At 39.9% G+C, this 18,818-nt stretch overlaps 1 protein-coding gene and 1 long non-coding RNA gene across 12 annotated transcripts in view; one reads left to right on the top strand and one right to left on the bottom strand.

Moving 5' to 3' along the window:
- The window catches only part of nrg1 (neuregulin 1), a 140,846-nt gene that overhangs the window by 73,316 nt on the left and 48,712 nt on the right, over positions 1 to 18,818 (top strand). For 2 of the 11 annotated variants that reach the window (XM_007255254.4, XM_007255258.4), the window contains exon 1: positions 11,622 to 14,102. The exons of the other annotated variants lie outside the window; for them this stretch is intronic. In XM_007255254.4, the coding sequence (XP_007255316.3) occupies positions 13,391 to 14,102 (712 nt within the window). In that variant the 5' untranslated portion in view covers positions 11,622 to 13,390. Of the gene's footprint in view, positions 1 to 11,621; positions 14,103 to 18,818 lie in introns of those variants that run through there. 11 annotated transcript variants of the gene reach the window in all.
- The window catches only part of LOC111195072 (uncharacterized), a 40,869-nt gene that overhangs the window by 19,458 nt on the left and 2,593 nt on the right, over positions 1 to 18,818 (bottom strand). The gene's annotated exons all lie outside the window — the stretch shown is intronic.

Raw genomic sequence — 18,818 nt, 5'->3', positions numbered from 1 at the left:
GCACTTTCCTCCAGTGGTATTGTTTTAGCCTTCGTAGTGTCAGTAGCATTGGTAAAAATATACTATCACCATATTTAAAGACATTTTCACAGTACACAATATTAAGTGCACTGTTTGCAGATAAAATGCATCAGCAATGGCATATTTCCAAAAACTGACATTTAAACACCATAAAAACTGTGTACTTAAAGCACTGTTAATGTCCTAAAAAAGCATATTGTCGAAGCTATAAAAATATTTTTACAATATGAAAAGGTGTAGTTTTATTGCCCAGCTCTAGGGAGAGTCTTAAAAAGAGGGCGGGGCTATAGAGCATTTCTTTTAAAATGGCAGATTTACTGATATGGACTAATTTCAAAATAAAGCAGATGTACATTTTCAGGTTCAGGGTAAAAGGTAATTTCTCAAGTGGTTTCTCTAAACAATCAGTGGTGTAGACTGTATAACTTGTATATGTGTTTTTAAGTTAATATCTGTAGCAGACTGAAAGGTTTTCCATGCTTAGTTGCAATACAGGCTGGTTTATGTGCTCAAAAATATCATCAAATAAGTGCATGTATAAAATAAACAGGAATGATGGCTAGAATATCAGTACTAGCAAGGCAAAACTCAACGACAGTCCTGACATCACTTCCTGTGCTAGGTTTCTGCTTCTTAAAAAAATGTAGAGATTCCCAATTGCAAAATGTTCCTTCCAGTAAAGGGTTAAATGGCTCAGCTAAACTGGACATAAACTGGGAAACTGGAGGGGGGGCTAAAAGTAGTAAAGTAATAAAGTAAATAACATCAAACTGTCTTTAATCTTTAATACATACAAAATACAAATTCAGCCCTATTGGCCGTTTGCCTATTGACTCATCTGCAGTCAATGCCGTTTATTGCAGAATGACTAAACTCAGATCATATTAAAGTCTGAATTATTAGTTAGTAATGTCTCCCACACAGTACCGCAGAAGGTGTGAGGTCATCTAACAGATATGTCCCATGGTGTTTAATATTGGGGCCAGTGGTCAGGACCTCAGACAGAAGGTAATGGCGTTGGAGTTTTACTGCTCTTGTACCTCCAGTCTGTAAAATGTCCAGCTGTAGGCCGGGGAAATATGTCAGTGTGTGTTCAGTCCTGTCTGCAGGGCAGAGGCACGATGTAATATGTGTGGTATTTGGGCCTAATACTATTAATTGAGTTTTGTGGAAATGTCAGCTTGTTTTTATAAGCTGTTATCTGAATAGATCCTGTTTCAAATGGAGATGGTGAATAAACGTCTAGACGAGTATAAAGTCTGGGGAATATGATCTGAATCTGCCAAAAGTGCTGCCTTGGACCAGGTGCAAGGGCTATTCAATCAAACCAAATCCCAGAGCTCAGGATTTAGTTTAGGTTTAGTCTAAGAATTTTAACACTGTGTGCTCAATGACTTTACTAAACAGAAAATACTCTAAATGCAGATCTGGCAAGTAGCAAAGTTAAAGTCCTTTGTTACTGTATTTATGTAGCTTTTTTTACTTTACTTAAGTCAGTCAACAATGGTGTCATGTTTTTAAACTATATTTTTTTATATTGGTATTAATCAATGAGTCTCTCAATGAGCCAGCAGCTACAAGCTACAAGGACCAGAGAAACGCACAAACATCAAATATAATAAAGCTGAGAAACATACAGCTCTGGAAAAAAAAGAGACCACTTAAAAATGACGAGTTTCTTTAATTTTACCAAATTGAAAACCTCTGGATTATAATTAAGAGGCAGACGGATGATCACAAGCCATCAAACCAAGCTGAACTGCTTAAATTTTTGCACCAGGAGTGGCATAAAGTTATCCAAAAGCAGTGTGTAAGACTGGATGCATGAAAACTGTGATTAAAAACCAGGGTTATTCCACCAAATATTGATTTCTGAACTTTTTATGAATATTAACTTCTTTTCTTTACATTATTTGAGCTGAAAGCTGAACGTTCTGCATCTTTTTTGTTATTTCAGCCATTTCTCATTTTCTGCATCTTTTAATGCTCAAAATGACCAAATTTTAATTGGAATTTGGGATAAATGTTGTCTGTAGTTTACATAATAAAACAACAATGTTCATTTTACTCAAACATTTACCTATAAATAGCAAAATCAGAGAAACTGAATCAGAAACTGAAAATGTCTTTTTTTTGGCCCAAAGCTGTGTATTACCATGATTGTGGAACTTGTAAATTCACTCTTTTAATATTGTTAGTTTTCTTCTTGCTGTAAAAAGTGTAAAAACCTTTATTGACAGTTAGTCTCAAGGATGTGATCATCTGTAACTTTTTAAACATTTTAAGAAATATTTGCAATCAATAAATTAGAAGCCTGTTTTAAAGAAATACCTTTACCTTTTTAATTAAATTTTTTTGGCATACACACTTTTATATTTACTCAAGTAAAGAATGTAAATCCTTTTTCAACTTTTCCTTATGTACATTCTAACTGAAGTATTTATACTTTGATTTAGGAAAAATGCAAAGTAATGCAAACTGGCTGAGTTGTTCCTAAGTTATACAAGTGTGGAAAAAGCCAGGAGTCACAGCTGATTAAGGAGTTTAGGAGGTTAAAGTAATGCTAAAAACAGCTCTTTTTTTAGATGTTTGTTTTTGCAAAAAAATCCACAAGGTAATATAGATAGACTCTGATATTCTCCTGGGTGAAGGTTAATCTGGTTAGAAAAAGAAAAGTGACCGGATGTTCTCTTGCGGGATTGTTATGACTGTGAGTGTTGTGACTACGGTTGGAGATGTTTTGTCTCTGCTCTGTTCTACTGAGGGAGACGGTAGGAAATTGAAAAGCTTCCAGAAACTCACTTGATAGCCCATAGTTATATCAAACATGCTGGACAGTTTTCCTTTCTTTCTGTTGATCTATTTTTTACATCAGTGCCTGCGAGTATTCACTATGGGAATCTTTATTTATATATATATATATATATATATATATATATATATATATATATATATATATATATATAATTTTTTTTTTTTTTTTTTTTTTCTTCACTTTGAAGCTTCGAATCCCACTAGCAGCGCATGCTGCATCTTCTTTGTTTTTTTCGTTTGTTCTTTAAGATCTTTGGCCAGCAGATTTACACTCTCCAGCTTATCCCTCAGCTGTTCTTTCTTTCTTTTTTATTTCTATTTCTTCTCTTCTCTTTAATCTGATAGGCCCACCTTCTGCACATCCAAAGTTCCAAGTGTTTCTTTGCTGCCAAGATGAGAAGCATTTCCCTACATCTTGATTGTCATTGTTACAATAGGCTTATGCAGATCCATGGAACTGCCTGAAGTACAATGAAAACTCAGACGCTCTTCTTTGCTTTTTATCTGAAGTGGGGGGGTATTTTATTTATTTTACGCAGGGATCTGAGGGGCTTACTTTGACGGATTGTATTATCTTCCATCTGGGCCTTAATCTGCCTTTGCGAGACATTAACTTTGCCTGTGCTGCGTGAAATCTTCAGATTTTAGTCTTCCGCTTTTAGATGATGAAATGGAGTGACAGTAGTGGAAGTAATTTAGGGAACATTTTCCCAACCTGAGCCTTTTTTTTTTCTTATTTTCTGAAAAAACCCACTGAGAAAAAAAATTTAGTCCCACTGGATACTTTCTTTCATCTTGACGATGACATGGCAGGAAGGAGACATGGGGCATGAGGCTGCTTTTTGTAGGCTGTACTGTTTTAAATATGTTTTATTGTGATTGATATTATTGGCCTGAAACAAAAAACGACTTTTTTTTTCTTTTACTTTTTTTTTTTTATTAAAGTAAAAAAAAAGTCCCGCGCCCTCATTTCCTTTGATAGCTGCAGGCTAGGTATAAATGTTAAAACTTCCTCCACATGAGCAGTTGTGCCTGACTTCAGCGTATTCCTAGTCACGCCACCAGCTTCGGTAAAGGAGCCGTTTGGGGAAAAGCTCTGAAGCAGAGAACACACTGTACCTCTGCCACAGCATTAATAATTACAACACTCTGAGTGAGCATGTGGCACTTTCAGTTCAACCCTGCTTCCCTGGCAGACAACCATTAGGAGCCAGATTATGACATCTTGGACTTCTGAGGCCTTCTCTTTTACAGGAGAAAGTTCCTAATGCATCTCTTACCTTTCACTGAAAAGGACATTGAAGAGAACACTGAGGAAATGAAGCATTACTCTGAGGGAGAATTATATATAATATATTATATATAGTATTATATCTTCTGTTGGAACATTCTTCTTTTTTCTGTTTCAAACAGTAAAATGGAGAAGATTGTAAGTCTTCATCTGACATTTATGACTGCTTCATTCCACTGTTATACACTGAATGTCATATAAAAAATCACAGGACGGCAGAATGGAAATGGATCATGAAGTGTTACCTCTGGGAACAACTTGGGAAAAGCCAGGCATTTAAGGTTCCTTGATCCACAGTGTCATCTGTGAACTAGGAATACCTCACAGAAGGCATTACCACCCACAGTGGACAGTGCAGTGTGCTGTAATGACTGTGACCGTTGGCATCCGACTATAAATTGGTATAGATTGGCAGAAATCACATCCACATGCTGCAGGCCAGCTCGGAGCTCTTTATTTTCTGTGGGACATGATACTATTTGTTCTAGAGAAACTGGTGTGTAACATTTTCTTAAGATGATCTAAATGGATTGTTTTCCACTCATTCTTCACTGCTGTTTGAACAGCTCCTACAGTGGCTGGGTTTTATCTTCTCCATATATTTCCCCAAACAGTCCCACAAGCTCCCAAAGGGTTCTTAAATCCGGTGATAGCATGGCTACTTCACAGCCCACTCCATTACTCAGTGAACAGTATGCTGTCTTACATAGCCTTGTTTTAGTTGTCCACAAACAGATTTTCATGACATAGAACACCTTTCCAACTGTTCAATGCAGGACCAATCCATCCCTGTTGGGGATTTGTTTTGCAGCCAGTGGTAGAAGGAAGAATTCTGATTTTAATATAAGAAATATATTTTTTTGAGGACGATATATAGTTCCAGAATTTATTGCAGTAAACTATTTTGTTGTCATTTTAAAACCATTAAATTCCACTGTCATATCGATAATATGATAACAAAGCATAACAAAGCAGTTTTAAAGACAACAACATTTTATTAATTATAGTTTGGGAAATATATACTTTTTTCTTCACCTACTGCAGTCTGTGCACACTGTGTCTATGGAGTCACAATTATTGAATCAGTTATTAATCGTTGCAAAACTTGCTAAAATATTGTTCCTCTTTTCATATATGTGAACAAACATACAAATAAACAGAACTCCATTTAGTGTATGATAAGTCAATATTGTAATTATCGTGACAGGCCTATTTCATTGTTAAAAAAAAGATGAAAAGAGTTTGTTTTCTACAGTAGGATCATTGAAATGTACAATGGATTACCCCTCACGTTGCAAGCTGAATTTTTCACCGATGACACTAAATCAAGATATCAGACAAGACAGGAACTAGTATCATATTCCATGACATTTGCCCTGTTCCATGGAAGCTAAAGAACTCTGCACTGACCTGCAGGATATGCATGTTTGGTATTCCATTGGTCACAATTATTGACGCTGTGGATTGAGAAATGTTAAATGCCCACTCAGCTACAACTACCTCACTCACAAGATAACACCTCACAACATATACAGGTGTAGGTGTTCCCAAGCTGTCACTCAAGGTAACATCCACTTCATGATCAGTTTAAATACTGCTATTTAATGACTTTTGGCCTGTCAGTATAGATATGTCATTTAATTGTAGTTATTTTGTTTATTATAGATCTAGTGCAACTTTTGTTTCTTAACATTTAATTATGCAGATCACCCCCCAAGTGTACAGCAGTACCTTACAGTGTTCATTTTTTTATCAGTTCTCAAATTGGCTGACAGTTACTACAGTGATGTATAACAGAGATGACCTCCCTCTCTGCTTTCCATCAGCTCCAGATTTGCCTTTGTTTGGCTCTAGAGGACATGGGGTGGACCAGTATTAAGTCATGTCCTACATACTCTGTATTGTAACACTGAGGCACTGTGGTTCTTAATTTAGCTTTTAGTTAGATAACCTTTAGTAAAGGAGTGAAGGACATTACTACCATACATTTTAAACATAAGTTCAGACACACCTGAAATGTATAGGAGTTTTGGGTTCTGCATCTTAGATCAATACTAAACTAATCAAAACTATAATAAAAAAATATGGAATTATTTAGTAAACAAAAAAGTGTTAAATAAACCAGAATATATTTTAGATTTTAGATTCTTCAAGGTAGCACCTCTTTGCATATCTTGGCTGCGTTTTCTCAGTCAGCTTTATGAGGTAGAGTCAGCTGAAATGGCTTTCAGTTAACAGCTGTGCTGAACTTGTCAGGAGTTAATTACTTTAATTTCTTGCTCCTTTTAATGTGTTTGAGAGCATCAGTTGTAAAGTTGTGAAGAGGTAGAGTTTGTATACAGTAAATAGCCCTGATTGAGTAACGTAGCAAGAACTACTCAACTTAGTAAAGAAAAAAATACTTTAAGAATTTAAGCTGTCAATCTAAAAAAAAAAGCAAGAACTTCAAGAAAGTATCCAAGTGTAGTTGCAAAGATCATCAAAAACATTGAAGATGATGAAACTGGCTCTCATCAGGACCACCCCAGGAAAGGAAGGCCAAGAGCTACCTCTGTTGCACAGGATAAGTTCTTTAGTGTTAAAAAGTCAGTGTTACAAGAACCCCAGATAAGAGCACCTAAATACTTCTTCACAGAGTATTTTGGTTTCTTTAACACTTTCAGTTTTACTACATGATTCCTTTTGTGTTCATTGGAAGAGGTGGAACATGGGAAACATCCCATTGTCAATTCATTCGGGAGCGTGGTGTATCAGATAGGAGCTGTCCAGTGGAGAGTGGTGCTGAACTGAGAAACCCCTCCACCCCCTTCTCTTCTGCTTAAAGCTGCTGTGTGAAGAATTAACTTGGTGTGCACTCAGCCTAAAGGACAGTGGGGTCCTCTTTCTAACCCCCTCTTCAACACACACACACACACACACACACACTCACACACACATTCACACACACACACACACTCTTGCACGTATGCACACACAGTCCACAATTGAATGACTTCCTGCCCAAGCTCCATTACTTACACAACTGGGACGCCAGCCGCAGCCTGTATTGCCTATGTATGTGTGTGTGCTAGGGTGTGTATCTGTGTGTGTGTGTGTGTGTGTATGTGTGTCAGAGAGGGTCGCAGCAGGAGACGGATGAGCCTGTGGTGCAGGCACCAGCCAGGCGGGCCGACAGAGGTGAGAGCGCTGGCACACTCACACACGATCACACACACACAATCACACACACACACATACAAGCCTGGCCACTTAATTCTGCCCACCCCGTACAATGACTGCACTGCTTTTCTTCACTTCAGTCACAGCCAGTGGCTGCAATAGAGGCTGTAGATTAGAATACAGGCTCAAGCACCACTCGCCTCACCCCCCTCCCCACAATGCCAGCAGGAGGGAGAGCTTTACTCACAAATACTGTCCTGTCCTGGCAATGATCTTCAGCTTAAGAAGGATGAAAAGCGTTCCTCTATTTCTCTAAAAGCCTCTCATTGTCCGTACGTCAGCACAGAACGCCGACATTATTGAATTCGAGCCAGCCTCTCAGACCTTGTCCCGTGTTAGTTAACCACTCTGCTTTTTGGCATGAAAATGCAGCTCATTTTCTAATGCACCAATAACCTTCTGTCTGCCAATAGGCAGCCTTCTCGGCTCACTTATAAACCCTGCACTGGGATTTTTCTAGGTCAGTTTGAGAGACTGACTCTTTTTCTCATCTCTCTTTCTCTCTCTCTGTTCATCTCCTTTATTCCTTCTCTTTCTCTCTCTCTCTCTCACACACACAACATGTTTCGCTTTCTCTTTCTCAGCCATAAATAATTCATGTGACTTCCTGTAAAATGCAGCAACACGGCAATAAGGAAATTAATTTATTCCCGTTTTGCCACCGGCTTGTCTTTCTTCTGTGTTTTTTAATGGGACTCTTAACATCATATTGAAAATATCATGTTTTCCAGCAAGACAACTTGTAGCAAGTCATGAATATGTTGATAAGCTTGTGATGTAATACTCTATATCTCCAGAGAAATGTAGGTAAATGTAAGGAGAGAGGGATGCTCTGAAATAAAAATATTAGGCAAAAACTAAAACAAAACTAAATAAAAAATTTGGCTTAAGGCTGAACACCAAACACATTTGTTTGCAGGTTTTATGAAATTTAATTTTTAAACGTATATACGTAAGTTATGTAGCGTAAATATATTTTATCTTGCTTTTACAAAACTACATTTAAAAAAAAGATTGAGCATTTAACATTTTGAATATTTCAGCAGACAAAGTACAATGCACTTACTTTAGCAGTGTTATTTTAATCATGAATCTACTTCAGCAGGACAGATTTGGTCTCAAATTTACCTCAGCAGTGCAATTTTAATCATGCATTCAGTACTAGTCAAATAGTCCAGTCACATGTAAATGAAATTTGCACACACAAAAGCAGCAAACTAAGGCAATGTTAGCTTAGCTAGTTATCCTACTTTCAGCTTGTATCTTTCACCTGGAAAACTGGCAGTTTATGGAAAAGAAGGAGATTGAGTGAACTGAACCAATCGTGATGAGTAATGTTGAAAGATGCTGTATTTAAGTTACCTATTAGACCCTAAAAATGAACTTAAACCTGCCTTTTATTGACTCCTCCTGACTGCTCTATCCCAACACAGCGATTTAGCTCTTTAAGGGCCATCTCAAAATAGGTGTGTCATAGTTGCTGGAAAAAATCCTAACATTAGAGGAAGCACTTAATTATGACTTTATCCTTAAATAATTAGTCATTGTTCAATATAAATTTTACATTTTTTAACTGAATTTTTCCTTCTTATTTTTTTTCTTCATTTTTGTCTTGGTGCATCCCTATGTTAAGAATCTGGTGTGCGGTTGACCATACAGTAGATGCTGCAGTTTGGTGGCTTTTTTGAAAGAAGGCTGAAGCTGAATGACCTGAAAAGGTTCTTTGACATTGCTTCTTCTTTGATGGACAGACCTGCACAGTATTTTAGTCAGACATTGACTGGCTTTGGCAGTGCTTTTGGCCTCCTCTCCCGCATCTGAGAGCCAGCGACCTTCAATAACAGAAGTCATTCATTAATCCACCCGCAATGCTGTTCTTATCATTTTATGTTTTCGTCAAGTAGCAACCCAATGGCTGAATGCATCTGTACACAACAACTAGCCAAGTTCAAGTTCTGTTGTTCTTAAGCTGCTTTGTGAAAATACTTATTTCTCTCTGCTTAGCATGCAAAGCTCCTCTTCTGTATTTCAGATATGGAATCCTTTTATATTGATGTCTTGTTGTTTTCACTTTGTGTTTGCGGTACATAGGACTTTCTTAAGAAACAGTGTATGATGTAGTAGAATTGCAAGAGCTTGCAACACACATTTCCTTCAATTACTTTCCTCTGGTTTCTTTTTTGAAGTAAATATTTCATAGTGTTGTACAACCCCATGTCATATCAGAAAATGCAAACAATAAATGAAAACATTTTTCATTCTTTCATATATTTACTTTGACCTTTTTATTTTATTGCAGAAATTATGAACAGTTTTCTTTTATTAATTTACATCCATCCCAGCATTTTAGGCCAGAAACACTTTCCAAAAATGTCTTTATTGTTGCATTTTTATTTTAAAATGTTCAAAAAGTTATCTATTGGGGACAGGTGCCAGTCCAAGATTCATACCTTCTTTTTCCAAACCCATACTCTTGTAATATTTGCATCATATGGTTTTGGATTGTCTTGCTGCTAATAACAGTCTGGATGGTCCTTTTCATCGTTAGTCTGGAGCAAACATCATTCATTCCTTCTAAAAAAAGGTGTAGAATTTCAGTTTCAGATTTATCTGACTACTGTATGCATTTCCACTATGAGTTTTTCCATTCCAAATGCCTCAGAGCCTATAGAAGTCAACACCACTTCTGGACATGATTAAAATGAGGCAATTGTTTTGCACAGTAAAGTTTTAAGTAGCGTTTGTGGATGGAAATCTGCATTGTGGTTCATGACCAAGGTGTTCGAAGTGAACCCTTGTTCTTTAGGTTTATCTTCTAGTGTTGAATAATGGATCTTGATGCTTGATGTAACTGAGGGATCAGAGATCACAAGAGTTAAGCTTAGGCATGTGCCCTTGCAATTTACACTGAAATACATCCTGATTCCGTAAATGATTTAATTACTTTATTAACTATAGTCAGGGATTTTTTTTTGTGCATTTGTTGACAAGCTGGTGTTCCAATCCTTTGCCCATCTTTGCTCCACAAAAGCTCAGCCTTGTGTAGGTACTGCTTTTGTACCAAATGATAAACAATTGTTCTACAAAGAGTGCAGTAGAAATCCATTCCATCATTTGCACTGAAAGGTGACCAGTGGATCTAATTGTGCACTTCCGAGATATAGATTTCCAGTGGGCCCTTAAGTAATTTAACACAAAGGAAAATATTGGCAGCCCAGTCTTTAGTTCATATCTGTCTCTCTCTCTCTCTTATTTAAACGAGTTGCATTAAGAACATTATTAGTGGGGGTTAGAGGTCCAGCATGGTACTACCACTGACCTGACCTCTGTACATTCTGGTTGGTCTGGTCAGGATTTGACTGCCAAGCCATTAGCACCAGTCGGTGGAGAGCTTAACACCTGCTATCTGTCTCGCTCGTTGCAGCCTGGAGGTCTTGCTCAAAGCCAGTCATGCGGAGCATGGATTTTGGGGTGGATAATCCCAGGTCCTGCTGCAGTGTTAATACACCCTCAGACCTGCTGACGACCACAGTGTAGATCAGGCTTGGGAGAACTTCAGCACTGAAGACTGATTTGCAGGAATGAAACTTTGTAGCACGTTTAAGATTCAACATTTTTTTTATCAAGCGGATAAAATGGCCAGGATTATTAATCTCAAACATTGTTAATTATTCTTATTGGGCAGTTATGTATTATCTGGTTGGGTTAGAACACTGTTTATCAGTATGTTAGTCAGCAGTTTCTCAAAATATCAAAAAGGTTTCTCAAATATCAACTTGGCATTCTGATTCACATTTTCAGACTTTACAAATCGATTATGTTGACAAATGCACAAACAGTGACTGTGGATATGGTGTACTAATCTGATTAGCAGATGTCCAGTCTTTAAACCAGCACAGTGCTCAGACCCTGCTTTATATTTGTCTTCCTAAAAACTTCAATTTTTACTCCATTTGTCTCCATATCTTCAGGTGGAACCATGGTGGTCTTATTAAGCATGTTGAACTGTTCAAACTGAAATTTTTGCATGATAATTATATCCAGCAGCTTTGAAGTATAGATTATGAATTGCACATTAAGAAGAAATAATTCACATAAATATGTCACACTATGCCAGCTATGAAATTGTCTCATTATGGAGATCAGTGAAGTGCATTAAGTTAATGCTGGAGCAGTGTTAGACTTGCCGGCATGTAACTTGATAGCTCTGATCCTCCATCCCCCTGCCGGGGAGGGGGACTCGCATGAGGTGCCTTTGTTCTTGTATTGTCTGTGAGCCTTAATTAATTGTCACAGATATATAAACAATCCATAATTTCAGAAAGTCTTCTGATAGCACTAATGGCTTTGCTTATAAAAGTTAGTCTGTTACTACCAAACTGGGAATAAGTGTGACTGTGACTTTGGATCAGCGACCAGGCGCCTGGAGTGACTGCGATAGAGTCTGTTCTTCATCCAGTATTTATTTGCAGTGCAGGGGCTTCCGGGCTCCCTCCCCCCTCCTCCCATCCCCTGAGTCAGCGATACAATGCCAGGTACAGACAAATGTGATTATAGAACGCGAAAGGGGGGACTGCATGCGTAGTAAGTGTCAGGCAAGGAGAAGGGGAAGCAAATGAGAGCCAAAATCTATTTATCCTTTACAAATCGGGTTTAAGATATGAATCCTCAGCTGAGATAATCAAATGTTTTCATTCATCTTTTATCATCATCTTGTACAATAAACGGTGGCCAATAAATGTTTTTTTTTTCTTTTAGCAGCCCATTTAAAACAATAGCTTAGCAGTGTCCCATGAGGGATATCACATGTCACTGTCACTGGTGTAGCTCTTCCCGCTCATAAAATACACCCCTTTTGTATTAGCATAATCAATGGTCTAAGCAGAAGACGAGGTGGACGAGTGAGTGAGTGAATGAAAGAGAGAGAGAGAGCGAGAGAGAGAGAAAGAGGGAAAGAGAGTGGGAGTGGGAGAGCGAGGAAGAGAGAGAGCGAGAGGCTGGGACCGTCTGCCTTGCTCGCCTTTGATTCGTTGCCATCCTGCCTAATTGGATCAAGTGCAGACTTGCCAAGCTCCACGCTTTGTGTTCAGAGTGCAGAGCGGTAACAGCCAGAGAGGTGAGCGTGGACATACCAGAGAGAGATAGAGAACCGGAGGGGGGTTTGGAAGGTAGGGAAAAGAAAAAAGAATGCCAGTGGGTGCATGAGAGAAAAAAAGTGTGTGAGAGAGAGAGAGAAAAAAGAAAGAGTGGATAAAGAAGACAACTGAGAACAAGAGAAGAAAAGAAGAAAGCAGCAGTGTTTGTTTAAGGGACAGGGCGAGAAAAGGAAGAGGAGGGGTAGAAGCGAGGGAAGGGGTGTGTGTAATCCTCACTTGCCCATCCTTCCGCGTTGTGTTGCGAGGCGTTAGCGATCGGCTCCTGCTCTTGACTGCCGGCTTTCAGGAGTGGACAGGCACCTGCTGCTCCTGGATGATTCAGCCTCTCTCAGCCACTGGAGCATGACAGCATGGCTCTCCCGTTGGCCAAGCCCCAGCCCCTGCAGCAATTCCAGCCTCCTCCTCCTCCTACTGCCCTGCCCTCAGGTACACACTGCCTTACTGCTGGAGTTCTCTGAGCCACGCCGCAACGGAGTCTCCTGAGGGTGGGATCACCTCTGGGCCGCCCCGTTCTGTTTCTGCCTCCAGAGACAGTTATTTATAGACTTTTCTGTTGTTCCGTGTTCTCCTCTTCTCAGCTGTACTGAGAGGGAGGATGCCTTGAGAAGTCGTCTTTCTGGGAGGGAAGACGGAACCGCTTCCTAGATGCTAACGAGGTTATTCTGCCAGTACCGAAGACCATCTCTGCTTTCTTGCTCCCTTCCCCCTCAGTGATCTGATAATGGACAACACACTTTACGAGCCACAATGCATGATGCTGAGAAGGCTGCTGCTCTTGCTGCCTATGTAATACTCTGATCTAGAAGCCAGGCATCCGGAGACATTCTCCTTTACCAGACAAGAAGTTGAGCCAGAAAGTAAGGACCGAAGGCAAAGACAAGGATAGGGGATGGAGTCGGAAGGAGTGGAGGATTCCTCAGTTGGACTCTGCAAGCATCCAGGATCCAAATCCCCCTTGGGCCAGTCTTCCGAAGGTCAACTCGACGCCTGCCCTCAGGAGTCACCTGAGGAAGAGACACCTGAAGAAGAGGAGGAAGTGGTCGTGGAAAGTGAAGAAGAGCGCAGACCGCTGCGATGCCTGGGCTTGGCAGCTGCTTCCTGTTGCGTGTGTTTGGAGTTGGACCAGGTACGCAACTGTGTGCGCTCTGAGAAAATTTGTATTCTGCCCATTTTGGCCTGCTTGTTGAGTCTAGCGCTCTGTACAGCTGGCCTCAAGTGGGTCTTTGTGGACAAGATCTTTGAATATGAGCCCCCCACTCACCTGGATCCCAAGCGTATAGGCCAGGACCCTATCATCATTGATGCAGATCCTACACTGGGCATACCTGTGTTGTTTTCACACTCCACCTCACCACCTACGCATTCCCCACCTGCCACTGATAAGCCCGGACAGCCTGAAGTGTTTGTAGAGGGAGATTCCACGGCCGGCCCTTTTGCCCCTGCTTCACCCAAGGTGTCCCGATTTACTCCCACCTCAGCAGTGACTATCCACACAAACCCTGCCACTCAGCCTCTCCCCAGAGCTACCCCCAAACCCAGTAGGAACAGCACACCAGGTCAACGTCCCGGTCTGGAATCTAACAACATTATTACTAAAGCATGTAAGTACCTTTGGTGTTTTGAAGCTTGGTGCGTCATTGATGACAAATGCTCACTTTTACCCAGGAGGTTCCCTTGTTAAAAGGAAGCAAGTGACTTTAGTTTAAATTAAATAAGTTTTATATCCTGTACTTTAAGAGCCATTTGGTTTAAGTGAAGACAAAACGTAACTAAAGGAAAGGTTTGTGCAATATATAACTTAGATATCTTCAGCAATTGTTCAACGTCATATCCATCCATGTAGAAGTGACCTCTGCTGAGATGATTTGAGTGGAGTTAGTTTAGTGTCCTATTGGAAAACTTCACTGAAAGGAAGTGCCTGTTGCTTGCGTACTCTACTCAAGAATAGACGTGTTGCATCTTGTCAACTTGTGTCTCTTAACAGCTGTGACTAAGCCTCCCAAGAATGGGCAACTTCACCTGACGACTCAGTTGAGTCACACTCCCCTTTATGACTGCAACTGACAGTTACTACTCTTTTAAACCTAAACAGGATTACCAGACACCGTACCACATCAATTACTTTAGTCTTCTGCAGGCAGCTATAAAACACAGTGCTAATATCCTTTTAGCGAGAGTGAAGAGTTTCCTGGCTGGCTGATTCATTTGCAGCTTTAAAACAGGCAGCGGCAGTGCCGCTTCCTCTACTCGAAATGCTGTGGCGTGAGGAGACTTCCTCCTCTGGGTGTTCTGCTCCATTTCAAGGTCAGTCTGCAGTGGGCTAATTGATTCCCATCCATCGCCCAGCCACACAGAAAGACTATCCCCAGTAATGCTATCTGCCTGCCTAACTGCTCTCCTCCATGACTTTGAAAGCTGAAAGAATTATAACGGCTGGAGGGCTGCCAGACTCTCTATTGCTGTGGTCTCAACCTTGCCCCCTCCCTCCCTCACCTCTTCCACGTATACTTTTTCGTTTTTCCTTTTTTTTTTAATTATCCCACCATCTATGCTGCTGCTAGCAGTGAGGGTGGTGCAGAGGTTGTACTGACCTACTGCAACCAGCTGTCCTGGCAGAGACAAAGAGAGGGAGGGTGGGAGGGAGGAAGAGACGATGCGAGGACGAGTGAGTAAAGGCTTTTTAAAGATACACCGGATGTCCTGGAGCTCTGGGTTATCATTGCTGTCTTCATTGCAAAAAATTAGATGATGAATTAGACGTCCCATACCATAAGTGGATCTTTAAGATCATTGAGTTTGGGCCACCCATCCACCTGGATTCCAAATATATGTGAGGTTGAGCTTTTCACTTTCTACTTTTCACTTTGTTAAAAGTGTACTAGATTACTTCATCTTTGCTTACTACAGTGGCTGAGATTATTGCAGACAAATGCAGCAAAACAATGAGCGAAACAGTGTCAAAACAGCGCAACTCTGGGAGTCTCAGCTGTGTGTTTCTCAGCAGAAGGTAAATGCAGAAAGTGGCCTAGATACTTGGACCAAGATAATGGAGATGCCAAAGACAAGACAAGTTTCAGTCAGGGTTACATAGTCTTAATTTTCATCCAACAATCTGACAATGTACCCAGTCACCATTGCTTTTGGTAGAGTTATCAGTATGCAAGTCTTGTCCTGTTCGCACTCATATGCATGTATTACCTGAATCAGAGGCTACTGTAAAGCCGAAGCCCTTCCCATTTTGAGCAGCGTGATCAATTGTCCATGCTCGTAATGGAAATGCGATCGTTTTCGTCGGTAATCTCAGTCTAAATCAATACACATAGAGAGCAGGTCAGCTGCTCCAGCAGGAAGCCCAGTGAAAGCGATAGGGATCCTGACCCTGCTGGACACGAATAATTGTCCAAGACAAGAAGAACGAATGCAAGCGTCTTAGAAAAGCAAATACGTCAATAGCGTTTGTGTTTGCAGGATTTTTTTGATACATTTGTTCTGCCACTTTTCCACATTAATAATTAATAAATACTTTGCTGGTCTGGTAAATGTTTGAGACCTGTTCAGTAAAATATACATTACCTTAGCCAATACACAACTCTTACTGTTCGATTCCATATTTTCTTAAATTACTTAACTTTGTGTGTTTGAAAAGCAGGGAGCTAGTTGTAAATGTTTGAGGCCTATTCAGTTCTGTATTCGGTTAAAATACAGTAATTAAAAGTTACATTTAATAAGAGAGTCAGTTCTCCAATCTTGGGACCCTTCTAATTAACAGTGCCTTGTCTCAGCACGTTTGCTTCACATTAGACTCACCCACCATGTAGAGATGTAGCCTCAAGCCTACTGGTATTCCTAATAAGACACTGGTGTTCATGCACACACATACAAACACACACACGAACGCAGACACACCAGCATCCTTTGTTTTTTCAGCTAATGGTGCACCTGCCCGAGACCTGTTGTCTGCAGGCAACACTGTCAACACACTCCTATTAGTAAAGAAAACATTTGTTTCTATCCAGCCGTTCCACTAAGCGTTTATCTGATGTGGAGCTGATTGAAGTTCGCTTCCTCTCGGGACTCCCGCACTAGCAACCTAGCAACATGCTGCACGCCTGCTCAGCAGGAGGCCAACTCACAGTGACTTGATTTGAACAGTTGAGGCTTTGTATTTTCAATATTTTTGTAGGCACTCTGTATTTTAATCGTTTTAACTTTGTGTTTCGACCCAGACTTCAGTTTTTATTCTCATAACTATGTCACTGCCACAATTGGCATCAGTGTCAGAAACTCTAAAACTAAGCCCTGAGGGATTAGGCCACTAAAGATGCGCTAAACTTAGAGATCAGAAGATCATTTATAATGATATTTACGTTAAGATTGATAACTGAATAGAAAACCCAATGTTTATTGTGTTAAATGCTTTTTAATGAAGCTTTTAGGCTCTTAGAACCTGAACTCAAGCTTTCCTAGAATCTAAACCTAGGCCTTTCTAGAACCTCAACCTAGGCCTTGAAGAACAAACAGCACTTCCATTCATCCCACTTAACCAACACACAGAGCATGACACAACAGTCAGCATGTCATGCGCTTCACAGGGAAGAGTAATTGCAGTTGGAGGCCATAATTTACGGCTGGATAAGTCTGAGATTATGGTTATGTCATAACTGGGGCTTCAGTTCGCTGCGGTTCAGCTGCCTCTTTTGGTCAGTGATTCTCTGACAGTAGTGTTATGAGGGCAGGATGTAAATGAGGCAGACAGGTTTTAGGTGAACTTTTTAAATAAAGCTAGGGTAGGTTAAGGTCACCAGGTCACTTTTTTGTTTTGATGAACAGAAGAAACACCATAATAATTTGTTGCACAAGTCTTTATTTTCTTTGGTGACAGTTGCTGAAAGTTCCTGTCTTTTAACTTGCCAAGACATCTTAAATTCATGCTAATGATAATGATTGACTGTAGTGACTACAGCTGGAAGCTTCACCAGTGTCTACATTAAAAGGGAAGCAGGACAGCCTTAAATTCTTAAACATAAGCTTAACCCATCAGTTTGACAGTTGATACTAGACTCAATTGGGTTTTCCATCAAGACAATGACCCATGACCCAGTGACATACATCAGAGGTGGTTGTGGAAGGAATACATCACATTTCTGGCATTAACTTTTATAGTTAGGTATATTCCAGGTAACCAGTTAAACTTCAATTCAATATACTCCTTTAATTTGAGCGAAACGGTTGATATGGCGCAGTTTAATCTGATATATTTGCCAGATAACACTAAATTCCACTGCTATGAACAAACACTGTGTCAGTTTCATGCTGTTTACACGTGGTGTGTGTGCTGCATTCACTGCTCACAGTGCACGTCTTATTGAAAACATTGTGTTTGAAAGAGCATCGAAACATTTTCAGCATTGCGTGTTAAAGCAGCTTCACACTGCACAGATATACTCACTGGAACACAGAATATTCTCACTATATTTACTTTCTAGCCAGACAGCTCTGACCAATCAGAGGAGACAATATGCTCCCATGGTTTATTGGTGCACCTTTTGGTGCGTTTAGGTTTATGCCTGTTTGAAACCAAACCAAACAGAGGCCTTCAAAGAAACAAACTCAACAACTAATCCAGACCATGAAAACAAACTACAGGTGTGAAAACGGACTAAAAATATAACTTGCTGTTTAAATTTACCATTTAAAGTATAAAATTTGGCTATATCCTGTTATTTTCTTTGTAAGCATAAATGTGGCCACTGTTAAGACTGATCGATCTTTTCCCTTTCTTCCACTATGTTGTTTTTTTTCACCCTCAAACTCTGAGTTTATGCTCTTGAATTGCTCCCTGGTGACTGCTGCTTGGATATTAGTTTGTGTGTTTCATGTTCCATACCTGTTAGATTGTAAGTAACTACAGTACATATATCTTATATCTTGACAACATCATGTTATTGGACACAGACATGTGGCTTATTCACAACAAAAAAAATCATGTTGGAATATTTATCTCAGGTTTAAAAGTGCTTGTCCAATCCATAATGGTAATCCTGTAGGTCCCTATCTCACAGCATAGACAGTTATTTAACTGTAAAAGCCTACACACTCACTTAATAATGTATACACGACTTCCCATACACTGCTGTGCTGATGGCTTTATTGATTGCCACAGTCTGTCTCACCATTTTCTCTAGGTGGCTCCATGTCAGTCATCTTTTAAAGAGTCTGCAGCTTGCTTGCTTACTAGCTGTCAGCTGCATATCATATACCTTATATTTCCATGGAATTGTAGATTTGAGAGCTGCAGAAAGTGAATTTACTAGGGT

Source organism: Astyanax mexicanus, chromosome 20 (assembly GCF_023375975.1).
Source record: "Astyanax mexicanus isolate ESR-SI-001 chromosome 20, AstMex3_surface, whole genome shotgun sequence".
NCBI lineage: Eukaryota > Metazoa > Chordata > Actinopteri > Characiformes > Acestrorhamphidae > Astyanax > Astyanax mexicanus.
Note: the sequence above shows the minus strand (reverse complement) of the source record. Positions and strands in the feature narration are given on the sequence as shown.